General features: G+C 41.6%; 1 protein-coding gene across 2 annotated transcripts; it reads right to left on the reverse strand.

Annotated features, from left to right (window-relative positions):
- Positions 1–4,378: 4,378 nt before the first annotated feature.
- On the reverse strand, positions 4,379–13,690 carry LOC114427059 (mitogen-activated protein kinase kinase kinase 7-like). 2 transcript variants are annotated; one of them, XM_028394794.1, is made up of 14 exons: positions 13,143–13,690; positions 12,613–12,723; positions 12,400–12,465; positions 11,875–11,920; positions 11,264–11,402; positions 10,757–10,881; positions 10,344–10,472; positions 9,383–9,513; positions 8,336–8,420; positions 8,059–8,192; positions 7,839–7,977; positions 7,633–7,697; positions 7,131–7,246; positions 4,379–5,609 (listed from the first exon to the last, which is right to left on the reverse strand). In XM_028394794.1, exons 1-14 carry the CDS (start codon positions 13,206–13,208, stop codon positions 5,438–5,440), a joined length of 1,524 nt encoding a protein of 507 aa, XP_028250595.1. In that variant the 5' UTR covers positions 13,209–13,690; the 3' UTR covers positions 4,379–5,437. The 2 variants fall into 2 exon arrangements, with proteins under 2 accessions (XP_028250595.1, XP_028250596.1); XM_028394795.1 differs by lacking the exon at positions 13,143–13,690 and adding an exon at positions 12,982–13,114.
- Between the last annotated feature and the right edge of the window lie 805 nt (positions 13,691–14,495).

Raw genomic sequence — 14,495 nt, forward strand, 5'->3', positions numbered from 1 at the left:
ATCAGCCTACATTCTCAATGTCAAGATGTTATAAATAGCCAGAACCAATTTGAACAGCTCCTCTGGCAGCTAAGATCAGCGCAGCAGTGGACACGATATACTCAGTGATGAATCCAAGTGTAGCCTGGTAGAAATGACAAAGAAGAGCAGCCTCCTGAAAACGTGCATGCACCTCAGAGGGATGTTCACTGATTGTGTTTGTTGATACGAACATTTATCGTATTTTTTGTGGTCTGAAAACCAATCCTTACGAGTTTCAGCCTTTCCTCTTGTATACAGAGAACTGGCTGGATTCTCTGAATCCTTTTACATCAACAAACATTATTTTAGTAGCAAACCATATCATTACTGATCTTGGCACTTATTATAAGAACTACTTAGGTTTGGCAACCATGAATTAATACCTGATTATAGAAGAAATCAGTGTTTTCTGTCACTTCCAACACAAGTGTGAACAAAAATGTCTACAGCCATCTATCCCCCATCTATTGAGTGTTTTCTCCAACTCTATCCTCAGCATCCTCTTCTCCCACACCAACTGACTTCATGTCCTCTTTTAGCACATAGACGTCAATAAGTACAGTTGGATAGACTATTTAGGATTTCATCAGAATCAGAAAGACTTTATTAATCCCAAGGGATAACCTTCCTTATGTCAGGTTATAACATGTGAGTCCATTCTGGGCCTTTTACTACTTGACAGTCCCCTTTTCTTGCTTGCCATCTGTCTCGTTCTCCTGATGAATACAGGCAAAAAAAGCCCCCCAAAATTAAGCATGTTGTCATCATTAGTTGTGTTAGTTGTAGGTCCACTATTATGACAGGAAATAGCAGGTTCAAATTCAATGGGCCTTGTGATCCAGAAGCTTTCTGTGTATGTGGTGAGTAAAGCTTAACTACCACAAGGCACATCAAACTATTACTGAAGGGAGAAGTGGGCTATAAAAAAACTGTATTGCTATGGAAACTGCAGCTTGGCATCAAGATGATTCTAGTCCTCCGCTTACAGCTGCAGTAGAAATGATTGTTGACATCAATAACCTGCTGTACTGTAGCTGCTGCTTCTAACGGCTTCCAGAATTCTGTCAAACACATCTAATCAATTGCCTCTTCATCCTACTACTTATCTTCTGTGTTAACAATTGAAAATAATTGAATGAAGTTATAAAATATTGTTGATACCCACATTAGAGGTGGGTGGACCCCACAGATCAGTGTTTGTGCTGACTTTGTCAGTGAACATTGTGGGTACAAGTACTAGCAGTTACCGCTGGTTACCATACAGTCTTAACAGGCCACATCAGTTGTTTTGTTGTCCAACAGTGTCAAAAGAAAAATGATGAAATACTTTACAGAAAATTTTACTGTAATAAATACAATACAGTAGATGTGAGCATTCATCAAAAGCCCCATACAGAAAACAGCTGTACTGTAACATTTGTATGCCTGTCTTTATTTACCAGCAGAGACAGTGCAAACCCTAGATAAGATGTTTACAGGTTTCACAGCTGCCTTGTTTCTATCACAGCTTGCCAGGTACTGTATACAGGTATATCCTCTCTGTCCTGTCTCCCTCTTCTTCTCCTCTCTCTCCTTCATCCTCTCTGTCCTGTCTCCCTCTTCTTCCCCTCTCTCTCTCCTTCATCCTCTCTGTCCTGTCTCCCTCTTCTTCTCCTCTCTCTCTGTCCTGTCTCCCTCTTCTTCCCCTCTCTCTCCTTCATCCTCTCTGTCCTGTCTCCCTCTTCTTCTCCTCTCTCTCTGTCCTGTCTCCCTCTTCTTCTCCTCTCTCTCTCCTTCATCCTCTCTGTCCTGTCTCCCTCTTCTTCTCCTCCTCTCTCTCCTTCATCCTCACATGTGCAGAATGTAACCAGAATAGTGTAAAGTCTGATTATGTTCAGGAAAAGCTTTCTCAATGAGCACAGACACCACCAAATACCTGCTACATAGTAGGTGTGTGTGTATGTACAATAATATATAATATATAATATAATATACAGTTGCAATCAAAAGTATATTCAACCCCCATTGCATTTTAGGGTTATTGGCAAAATGTTAAAATTTACACAAGAAGAGTTTAATAGTCAAATAACAGTAATATTACAAGGCTATCCAAACTCAGCACTAACCCCTACTTTTATTTACTGCACACAGGGCTTCATTCGTTTCCTCAGCTGTGCAACTAACTTACATGGACTGTTGGTGGTGACGTTTGATTGCACCTCAAAAATATGGAAAAGTTCAGAGATCATTGCTTTGCATACTCAAGAAAAAGGATACAAGAAACCAAATGTTCCTAGAGATACAGCTGGAAGCACAGTTTAAAGGTAAGGGAACAGTGGCTGCACTGCCTGGGTGTTGCAGAAAGAGGAGGCAGGTGGTCCAAACCCTCGACTGACTGCAAAACACCTGCAGCAAGACTTGGTGGCAGCAGGTACTAAGGTTTAAGCTTTCACAGTAAGGAACATTCTACACATTGAAGGGCTACTGATTTTGCTTTCTCTGGAACTGGAAACATGCAGCATGTGAAGGGCAAGATGGATTCAGTCAAGTATCAGGAAATAATCCTGGGAGAAAAACACCATGCCGTCTGTGTAGCAGCTGAAGCTTTAGCGCCATTGGGCCTTCCAACATGACAATGATCCCAAGCATACCTTAGCGTTCACCAAGGTTTGGTTTCAGGAGAAGTCCTGAAAAATCTTTCAGTGGCCATCACACTAACCTGACTTGAACCCCGTTAAAAAACTTTGCAGCACATAAACCCCAGAATATTTGTGAACTGGAGGCCTTTGCCCATGAGGAATGGAAAAGATTCCCCAGGATCACTGCCAGAAGCTGGTGTCTGGCTATATGCATTATGTGTGCAGCAGGTCATAACAGCAAACGAGTGCTCCACACTGACTACTAAAGATGCTTGTGGTGAAGGGGTTGAATAATTTTGAGACTGCAGTAGTCATTAAAAGTGGCATCTTGTGTGGAATTTGGAGAAACTTGTAATATTAGTTGTACTGAGCTACACTGCTCAAAAAAATAAAGGGAACACTTAAACAACACAGTGTAACTCCAAGTCAGTCACTCTTCTGTGAAATCAGCCTGTCCAGTTAGGATCAACACTGATTGTGAATCAGTTTCAGCTGCTGTTGTTAAATGGAACAGACAACAGGTGGAAATGAGAGGCAGTTATCAAGACAAGCCCTATAAAGGAGAGGTTCTGCAGGTGCTGACCACAGACCATTTCTCTGCTCTCATCCTTTCTGCCTGATGTTTGATCACTTTTGCATTTTTTGAGTGCTCTCACCCCTAGAGGTAGCAGGAGGCGGTGTCTACAACCACAGAGGTAGCTCAGGTAGTGCAGCTCATCCTGGATGGCACATCAATGAGAGCTGTGACAAGAAGGTTTGCTGTGTCTGTCAGCACAGTGTCCAGAGCATGGAGGAGATACCAGGAGACAGGCCAGTACACCAGGAGACATGGAGGGGGCTGTAGGAGGGCAACAACCCAGCAGCGGGACCGCTACCTCCTCCTTTGCACAAAGAGGAACAGGAGGAGCACTGTCAGAGCCCTGCAACATGACCTGCAGCAGGCCACTGATATGCATGTTTCTGCTCAAACTGTCACAAAGAGACTCCATGAGGGTGGTATGATACTCAGACCCATTGTGAGACCATATACTGGTGCAGTGGGCCTTAACCTAGGGCCCACTGCACCTCATGTGCCTCATGTGGCTGAAGTGTGTCAGCAGTTCCTGCATGATGAAGGCATTGATGCTATGGACTGGCCTGCCCATTCCCCAGACCTGAATCCAATTGAGCACATCTGGGACATCATGTCTCGTTCCATCCACCAATGCCACGTTGCACCACAGACTGTCGAGGAGTGGACTGATTCAGGTCTGGGAAGAGATCCCTCAGGAGAATATCCACCGCTTCATCAGGAGCATGCCCAAGCGTTGTAGGGAGGTCATAGGCACGTGGAGGCCACACACACTACTGAGCCTCATTCCGACTTGTCTTGAGGAATTTCCAGTTGGATCAGCCTGTAACGTGACTTTCTACTTTTATTATGTATGGAAGAATGGGTCCAAATCAAGACCTCCATGGGTTAATAGTTTTCATTTACATTAATCATTTATATGTTAATTTGTTCTCAACGTATTCCACTGTGTAATGAATGAAGATTTTCAACTGGAATATTTCATTCATTGAGATCTAGGATGTGTTATTTTAGTGTAATTTTAGTGTATTTAAATAGTTTGATGTGTCTGTTGCAAACAGCTGCTAGTTTGTACATATTACTAATAAACCTAATCAGTGGAGCTTCTTGAATAATTTTGATTGAAACTGTATATGTGCAATAATGTAATAGTTCCTATTTTACAAAATTTGTAATTAAAAATACATTTTAATGCTGCAAATCAGAGTAAAAAACAATTCACCACATGATCATGACATTCATGTTTGAGCATGAACACAGGTCATATCTCCACTGTTTCATTAAAAACAATAAAAAAACAAGACATGTAGGGTATCGATAGGCATTGCCATGGTTTCTGAACTAGACAGTCCCTTGCTATAACTAGTCCTCCTCACTATCCGCCAGATTCTCCAACCTATATCTCCAGAGTCACTGAAGGGTCTGGACTCCTTGTTCTGGCTGAAATCCATCTTCAGTTCAGTGTTGCCTCTTTGAGTCACATGCTTTAACTGTAGACATGCTGCTCAGTAAGCACTCCAGAACAGAATCATCATACACACAATGTATCGGCAAAATAATATACTAGGCAGTATTTACAAAGTCTGGCTGGAAATATTTCAAAATTGTAGCAGATAGTTAGTAGTAGTTCTACTTCGGAATGTCCCACTTAACCAATACTGTAAAGATCAAATATTACAGTGTTTAGATGACCAGTACAAGGATCAGTGTATGAATCAGACTGTTATTACTAAGGCAGCAGGTTGGTATTTCATTCTGTTCTATTCATACAGATTGCAGGATAATGCTGCTGCAAAGCCTTACTACCCACCTGCAGCAATTATATCCCACATGTCATGCCTGGTTAGTCAACACTGTGACACAGAAGCACTCAAAGAGCACTGGTAAAGTATAATATTCTCGAAATTCTAAAATAAGCTCTTTTCTATGTATCATTTGGACAATAGATTAAGCTAATTAGTTACCTGTGATGCACATATTTCTATTTGCTGCTTTAGCTGTTCCAGGTGAGGCTTAAAGCACATCCAATGATTACTGAAACCTATTGACCTGAAGTTTTCAGTAGGTCTGTGTTGATTATCTTTTCTCAGTTACACACCAAGTAGTGAATGCCAAATCTGCATCATACACAGCCACAATAATGGGTGCACAACTCCAGCCTGATGGGCCACTTCCACTGCCAGCTCCTTGTTATTCATTTATATTTCATTACCAAAAAATGAGAGTATTAACTGTGTTGCTGGTTCTGACTCTTGATGAGGCTCAGTTTGCTCTTCAGGCCTTCATAGAAGGCTGACAGGTTGCTGTTCTCCTCCAGCAGTTTACTGTATTCCTGGATGAGTCGAGATGAAGTCTGCTGCTCTCTCTGTTCCTGCTCCAGGTCAGACATTAGCTCCTGTCTACACAAAGGCAGCAACAGAAGGATCTGTTCAGAGACTTTAAGAGGTAAAAATCTGATTTGTTAAAACATTTTGGAACTCTACTTATTGGCAGTATTTATTATTCCAGAACATTATTGTCAGCTCATCAGAAGAAAGAGCAAAAAGTCAGTGAATCTATGTGTGACAGTGCAGGAACAGTGCATGTCAGGTTTCAGTTTCACATTAATGAGGCTTAGACTTGACATATGTTTCAGGTAATTTTACCATAATTCCCCAGACTTCTGTTTGTCTGCTTTTTGTGATTGTGGCTGGTACGTCATTATTCTGTGTGATTTTTGGTGAAAGTAATGCAAAAACAGACAATAATAACAATGACATTGCCATAACTAATTACTTTCAAATGACAGTAATAATGTATTACATTTTGAAAGTAACTTACCAAACACTGTTCCATAGTATTCAGGCTAACCTAGGTTATAGTTCGGAGTTAAAACTTCACTCATTGACTGTTTACAAACCCTAACCCTGTTTGTTTTCAGCATGTTGGTTAACCGCTGTTAACTCAATGGAAAAAAATATCTCTGAAATACAGTGTTGGTGACAGACCGAGTGGTCAACACTTCCTCATCTCTTAGACCAGGGGTCGGCAACCTGCGGCTCCGGAGCCGCATGAGGCTCTTCCATCCCTCTGCTGTGGCTCCCAGGCAGCGAGCTCATTTTTGGAAAAAAATAATAATAATGTGAATAAATAATGGCTGTTTAATTTAAATGTATTTTATTTTATTCATTTAGTTTTTTCATAGTAATAGTTGTTTCTTCGGAGATTGAGATGCTCTCGTGACATTAAAATAAAACTTTTAATATTTGGTCAAAATATAGTCGCGTCCTGTGCACAGCACGTGACACCGGACAAACTGGTGTTTGACAGCCTACATGGAATGACATTCCTGACACTTATATGAACATGGAAAAGTTTGCATTTGGAGTCCTGTCGATCTTTGGGTCCTCATACTTGTGCGAGCTGGTGTTTTCCATCATGAACTACATTAAAAGTAAACATCGCTCCAGCCTCACAGATCAGAGCTCAGTCCTTCGTGACGTCTTACAGCCCTGAAATAGATACGATACGCTGTGCAGTGAAGTTCCAGAGCAGAACTCACATTAACGAGGTGAAAGAAATAATTACACAAGCTGTTATTCTGAAAATACATATTTTTATATCGGACCCTGAACGACGTGTTTCATAATTGAGGTTGGTTACTGTAGCCTACAGCATGGAGGAATACCGAAATCAAAATAACATAAACTGGCATTTTTTGTTCAGATAAATATTATATCTATCTATAATATTACCTTCAATTTAGTGGTCAGATAGGTGTAGATTAGTAGTTAGGGGTTCGTGGCTCCGAGTGTGCTTTATTCAGTGGGAAACCGGCCCAAATGGCTCTTTCAATGCTGAAGGTTGCTGACCCCTGTCTTAGATCATTATCATGCATAGGAAATGAACTTGAATTGGGCTACTTGAAGGAATTGACTTACTTTCTGCGAACAAGGTGAGCAATCTCCGACTGGACTTTGAGGTATTCCTGAGCCATCCTGATGTGCTGCTCAAACACTGCCATGGATTCTTTGGAGTTTGGACATGGAGCAAGGGGCTGAAAACAAAGACACAGCTCAGTCATTTATACCATTTTCTACACAAAACAACAGCCAGCAGCACCTGCAGTGTTAGTGTTGTGGACACAAGGAAATGTGGTCAAAGAAATGACTGATGAAAAGGATTGGACATTTTGTACTGATAGCTTTTTAGTTTTTAGCTGTCTCCCAATAATCTAGTAAATGAAACCACAGAATGAAAACAGTAGTAAGCTGCAGGTATTACCACATAGTCCAGAGACTATAGTTAGCAGCTGGGAAAGGCAACTTGCTCTAGAAAATCAGCATGTCAATCACCCCATTAATAATAATAATCAGCTATCTTTAGCACCTTATCCTTCATGTATTAGTCAAAATACACCATCATTATCTTAACATAACTTACCTGTAACTGGTGATCTAGTTTCAGGTAGGCCATGGAAAAGGAGCCGTCTAATCCATTGGTACTAGCTAAAAACAAACACAATTTCTGTATGTATAACAAATGAACTGTGTGATTTAAAATGACACACACCTCAGTCTTTTCTTCTTTGGCAGCAGTTAAAACCAAATACACACTACGAACACTCCCATCTCCTCAAAATACCCTACCTGTGGGACTCAAGGTCATCCTCAGCTCTGACTGGCCAGAAGTGGTAACAGGGCTGGAGGAATGGGTGGGGCTTTGAGAGCGTCCTGGCTGACTGTCCATGTTGGACATCCTACTCAGACTAGTATGCAACGTGGCTGTCTGCAGGAAAAATACATCTCAAAGAAAGACACAACAGAACACAGTCCTTCCAATTAACCGACAGCTTTTACAGTTTATTACCTTAGAGGGTTTAAACTGAAGAGGGAACTTGGAATCAAAGCTTTTTAAGGTTTCCTCTCTGTCCACTGAGTTTCTGTGCTCTGTGTTGCTGTTGTCACTCTTGTTACTGTTGACGGGGCAGTCAGCATACGAGCCTACACACAGCAAAAATGGATTCATGTGAACACAATTTCAATTAATTAGTAGGAGTGTTCTACAGTACAGATGGCACCTTCTCCTCAGAAAACTGCTGTCAGAAAAATACTGCATTAGTTGAAGTTAGAGAGATGATGTTTACCTGTACTGGTGGCTGAAGAAGAGCCACTTCTGTTGGCTGAAGACTGGTGAGGGAGGTCGAGTGGTTCATCGGAGCCTGGGAAGTACTGAAATCAACACACAACACCCAGAATCCATCACAGTTTGATTCATAAAGCCTTATGGAACATTTCAACATCAGAAGGGTTATTTACTGATATCAAAAAACAATGATCATAATACAGTTGTCTTTTTAAAACAGAGATCGATGTCATGCTGGTAGGAGTTCAGGAGCTCTTTATAATGTCAGATTTTCACTAAAACAATCATTTCAAAATGTGACAGAATATTCAGGTCACTCTGCAATCAGTAAATGTGCTTATTCAAATTATGGAGCAGTTTATTTGTGGACATTGTTGTTTTCATTACACACCCTTTCCTTTTACATCAGCTTGCAAATAAGCAGGTGTATTACACTGTGCATCGGGGAGACTTCTCCCACAAAAAGCATTTACAACAGGATAACTGTGCACCTGAATGTGGGGTGAGCCCAAGAGCTTTTCTCTTTTGTTTTACGTTAATATGTGCATCTCTGATGTTTGCAGCTCTAAGGCTGTACTCTACATGTCTGCATGTCACTCCCAGTGTTGATAGTGACCCTTATGACTTTGTTGAAGCTTTATTAGCTTAATAAAGCTTTAATCAAGGGAATAGATGTGTATACAAACTGAAATTAAATGACCTAAAATATGTGACAGTTGGTGGGTTAAGAGATAAGATAAGATAAGATAAGATAAAACTTTATTAATCCCGAAGGAAATTCTTGTGCCAGAGGTATCAAGTTACATTAAATGCAGTTAAGTACAGAGTATAAGAGTATAAGTGTCACTATAATCCAAAATAAGAGTACAATACACAGTATGAGCACAATATATGATGCATGGATACAAATATGGAGATGTAAGGTGCTAAGTAAACATAAATATAGACCAGTGGAGGGAATGACAGTGATGCCTGACATGATTATCTAGCGCTTCTCCCTACAGAAAGGGGAGGAGTTAGAAGGGGAAGTTATGGACTGGGACTGTACCTTCATGAGACTGCTCATGGTGTTATTGACCTCCGTCATGGATGGTCTCTCGCTGGGCTCTTTGTCCCAGCAGCGAGTCATCAGGCTTTCTATCGGCTCTGGAAGGTCTTTGATCAAAGGAGGTCGTGTACCTATGCCACAGAACAAAGTTAGGGTTGATGAAGTTAGTTAGTAATGAGTGCAATGCTTTCTATCATTCCTTCTTAGTATGGCAAAGAAAATTGCTGTTAGATCACAGGGTTGGAAATGCAATGTATAACTATTATTTAAAATGCCACGCTAGGATTTGGTAAACGGACTACAAATGGAGTACCCCTCTGCGTGGTACCCGTCCTTTGTCCATTTATGTATGTCGGCTGTGTTTGATGATACTGATTGGACTTGATTAGGAAAGACACACACCTGTCTATATAAGACCTTACAGCTCACAGTGCATGTTAGAGCACATGAGGATCATGAGGTCAAAGGAACTGCCTGAAGAGCTCAGAGACAGAATTGTGGCGAGGCACAGAAAACACCAAAAACTCGTAAATAGTAAGCATATGCTTAGGCTTAGCATAGGCTGCAAACTCCCTTATGTCCTGTTTACAGTAAATATTACCACAATAAACAACATTTCAACAACTTTTTTAAATACTTGCCCAATATTCACATGTGCTGTAGCTCTAGTTTGCATTTTTAGTAAACTGGATATCCCAAGGGTTAATTCATGAGAGATGATTTATCAATGTGTGGTTTCATGTAGAAGGCAATAACTTGATGAACTTATCAATGACCCTTGGTGCAGTAAGGTCACTTCTTTCCAATCCCACACTCATGGTTTACTATTTTTTTACCAACTGACATTCACTACGGTGAGCTGATTTCAATCAATTAGTTAATTCATTCATTCAATCACTCAGCGTGGACAGAGTATACTACTCAGTGATATAAGATGTGAGATAAGCAGGATTGCACTCACCTCTGTGGACAGCCCACATGATGCAAAACGCAGAGCCACCAATCTCATCAAAGGGTTTCTTGCGTGTGATGACCTCCCACAGAATAATGCCCCAGCTGAATACGTCACACTTTTCACTGTAGTTACTGCCTAAGAAAACATCATGTTGTAGCCAATAATAAGCACATTATAAGTGAGGGTAGGTTTAAGGCCAGAATAAAAGCTTAAGAGAGAGAAGCTTAAGCACAAAACGAACACATTTAGAAATTCTAGCACACATTGAAGCACACACTTGGACAATCTGGAAAGTGACTCTAGCTGTGATGCTGATGAGAATTTAAAATCTAGACACTTGCTGTGAAACAAACATTTATCCACATTCCTAAACATTAATTGGCTGGAGCTCCAGAGTGAGAAGGGAGTTTATGACTGACCTTCAAATACCTCTGGTGCCATCCAGGCTGCACTGCCTTTATTGTTGGTCATGTAGGTCTGAATATCACAAGCTGTTCCAAAGTCACATATCTTCAGCACTGTACCTCGAGCCACAAGGAGCAGACTAAAAGAAAGGAAGGAGACTAAAGATATTCAGCACTGATATGTACAAACTACATATACATCTCTAGAGAAACACTGGGAGCATTATTCAAAAACAAATGTCTGGCTTCAGGCTACTACAGGTGATCACCAATGTGTGCACATTTCAAGGCCACCTGACAACTGAAGCAAATGAAATATTTGGCATGAATGGTAGATCATCCCCAGGGTCATGACCTACATTTTATTAAAAAGAAAAGAGAAAGATAACTGGATGAATAATAATAACTTATTATCAGTCATAAATGAACAGATGCATGTGATTCCATATCTACCTAATATCTACCCATTCAGATTGCTGCAACTGTGTAACTTAACTTCTGCTTTTTTATGCAGGGACATACTTTGGTGGTTTAAGGTCCCTGTGAATTAAGGCCTTTGGCTTCATAGCATGAAGATATGCCACTCCCTGGGCGCACTGCAGACACCAACTCATTGCATGGGATGCTGTGTAGTGGGGCTGTGGGTCCGCACTATGCAGGACTTTGAATAACAAAAAGAATGAGAGAGAACATTATATGGCTTATATTATTGTGTGAACACACAAATGAGATGACATCAGATGACAGCAAATTTACAATATAGTATCACAACTGCACAAGGAAGGGTTTCATATCAAATCCTGCTGTCATAGGTCACCTAATAACCTTTGCATATTTAAGGGTGTGACAGTGTGAGCTTAGATGGCCAACTTGGTTTATATTCAAAGGATGTCACAGACAGCTTATCATTGTTCTCATTATACTATTTTCATCTCTGAGTGTGGTGAAGACAGTCCATACAAGCAGAGTGGATCATCATCCACAGGGTTGTACAGCCTATGCTGACACACACTACATCTTTTGTCAGACTCTGGTCAGTGTCCTTTGTGGCAACAGATCTCCTCACACAGCCTCTCTTTGAAGGATAAACCAGTCTGCATAGCTATCAAATAAAATAAACTAGAATGACTTACGGTTATATAAAGAGCCACACTCTGCATACTCCATGACCAGACAGACCTGTGAACAAAGATTAGGAAAATAAGGCACAAGGAACAGGCCTGAAAACAGTGTACAAGTTTAATTATCTATTGCAAGATGGTAATGTAAAAGGTAAGGTCATTCAATAGCTTGTAGATCCACCTTTAGCAGCAATAACGTAAGTAATGGTTTTCTCTATGACTTGATCAGTCTCTCATATTTCATGTCTTATGTTGTGGAGGGATTTTGGCCCATTCTTCCCAATATTGCTTCAGGTCATTGCCCATTTTAGGATCCACTCACGTACAGCCCTTTCATGCTGTTTATTGGTCCCGTCTCAGCATTTCAATTGGGTTGGACTTTAATATGTTTTTATTCATTAGTTGTCTTTATTGATACATTTTCTTCAAAATGCAGTTAAAACACAAGGGAGACCCAACCTAAATCCATTTGAGGACTCTCTTTCCCTCACAAACACTCGGGTTAGCAGCTTCCAGTGTTCAGTGCTGAATACTCACTGGATTTTCACAGGAACCATACAGCTTCACAATGTTGGGATGATTCACCCGCGACAGCTGGCGAAGCTATACACAAATCAAAAGAGAGGAAAAACAGAGAAGTCTATTTCAGTGTTGGTGGAAATGATCAGAATAAGGGTTTACAGATAGGAAACACTCTCCCAGCAAACTGGCACTAAAGCACAGTGTGGTGAACAGCTCATCTGTTTGTACCTCAACAAGGAAGGCGTTCCTTTCATTGTCACTTTCAATGGTCTTGATTGCAACATCCTTTCCTTTCCACAAGGCTTTGAAGACAACTCCAAAGGTTCCTCTGCCAACAGCCTACAGAGATGACAGCAACAGTGATCATGTTACACTTTGTCAGGACTTACACTTATTAAATCCAGGAACGGGCGTTTACGTCAAACTTTGCTTGTTTTCAAACCACACGCTGTTAGGCCCGAGACCCACACGTACAACCAAAACAGCTGTCTGCTTCAGAACGAAGAAGACTACACTGGTCTCACAGAAGAGACACTGTCGTGTTTGTGGTTTGGCCTTTGTTAAGAAGCATGTGTCTGTACTCCTCCTAAAACGGACCGTAGGCATTAACGAGCAGGTCCGCCTTCTCTGAGGCCGGTTGTGTCGCGTCCCCACTGTGTGGCTAATGGACTGAAAGAATACTTGTTTGAAGTCGAGCCCTAGCCGGGTGTGCTAACATCAGTCCCCCTCCGGAGCCGCTGTCGGTGTGTAAGATTTACCGCTTCAACTTGGATGTCTTCATACTGGATGTCCTCGAACGGACAGCCGGCTGGAGTCTCCACCATCGCAGCTTGTGAGCGGCGACTCTCCACAGCAGAGGCCGACGTGCGGGAGCTAAAACCCGAAGAGTATGTGGCCCCTTATCCGAACAAACTGTATGCCTCTTTCATCTGTTGCTGTGAAATCAGGAAGTGCTCAGCAGCAGCTCACAGTGTTGTTGGAATGATCTTCAAACTATGTGTCCGTGAACGCCGCACAGCAGAGGGGAAACGGTAGAACTCAAGAATGGGGACCCGTTCAAGAACCTCGCCGAGTCCATATGTAGACTATCTGCTCAGGGCTGCAGGGATTGATTCTGCTGCAGAGTCGCAGTCCTGAATGCAGCTTTGTTTTGTTTCTGCGTGCTCCTCGGCTGTAGCGGACAGACAGTATCTCACACAGTTAGGTCCGTGAATACGTGAACAAGGAAATAAGCAAAGCTCAGGATTCTGTTGGGCTCCCCACAAACTATCCCATTCCCTTTTCTTTCGACATTTTGCATTTCAGCCTCACCTACTGCACGCATACACTACCTGCCCTTTAACGCCCTCTGACGGTCTGATACTGCAACAACACTGTATGGTACAGCTATTAAATCTGTATGGAACGTGTGTAAATATGGTGTAAAGAGGAGCAAATATCAAGGACCGTGTATAATGATTCAGACCACTGGAGTCAAGATGGCACTGGCTCTACATGCAAGGTGTAGAGGACAGTGCTGAGTTCCAGCCATGTTCCAAAGTTAGTAATACTATGGTTTTTGTGTGTAAAACTTAATAATACAAATTTGGATTGTAGTGGGTCTTAGTATTAGGCATATACAACATCAGACAAACAACAACATTAGTTTTCACCAGATTTAGCAAAAATGAAGCCAAAAACAGAAGCATGTAGCTCAAGTCCCTTCTGCGGCTTCCACAGGATATAAGAAGGTGAACTGAAGCAAAGAAAAAGAAAAAGCAAAGAGAGTAGATCATGCACCGTCGGGTCCATCCATCAGCTCACGCGTCATTTTGATAGGAACTAAAGAACACCAGGAACCGACGTTTCCGAGTATGTTCCCTGAGGGCCAAGCAAGCGAAGAACGTAGACATTGCGATTGGTTGCCAGTACTTTACAGCCGAATGCGTCATAGCTAATTTGCATAGAGTTAAGACGTTTTCAACTTTTTCAGTTGCTCTGCGCCGCTTACATCTTGTAGCTTTAGTCCCTCTTTTAATGGAAAGTGAAGGACTTCCGGTGAGTTTACAGTCTGACAGCATCAGGAAGGAAAGACCTTCTGAATCTCTCCTTCACACACCGAGGGTGGAGCA

This window comes from Parambassis ranga, chromosome 22 (genome assembly GCF_900634625.1).
Source record: "Parambassis ranga chromosome 22, fParRan2.1, whole genome shotgun sequence".
Classification (NCBI taxonomy): domain Eukaryota; kingdom Metazoa; phylum Chordata; class Actinopteri; family Ambassidae; genus Parambassis; species Parambassis ranga.

Excerpts from the sequence above, each read along its gene's own strand:
- LOC114427059 (XM_028394794.1), bottom strand. The coding sequence starts at position 13,208 with ATGGTGGAGACTCCAGCCGGCTGTCCGTTCGAGGACATCCAGTATGAA. Across the intron at positions 12,466-12,612 it reads GGAACGCCTTCCTTGTTGAG|CTTCGCCAGCTGTCGCGGGT; the intron begins GTACAAACAGAT and ends ATTTGTGTATAG. Across the intron at positions 11,403-11,874 it reads GTGTGGCTCTTTATATAACC|TCCTGCATAGTGCGGACCCA; the intron begins GTAAGTCATTCT and ends TGTTATTCAAAG.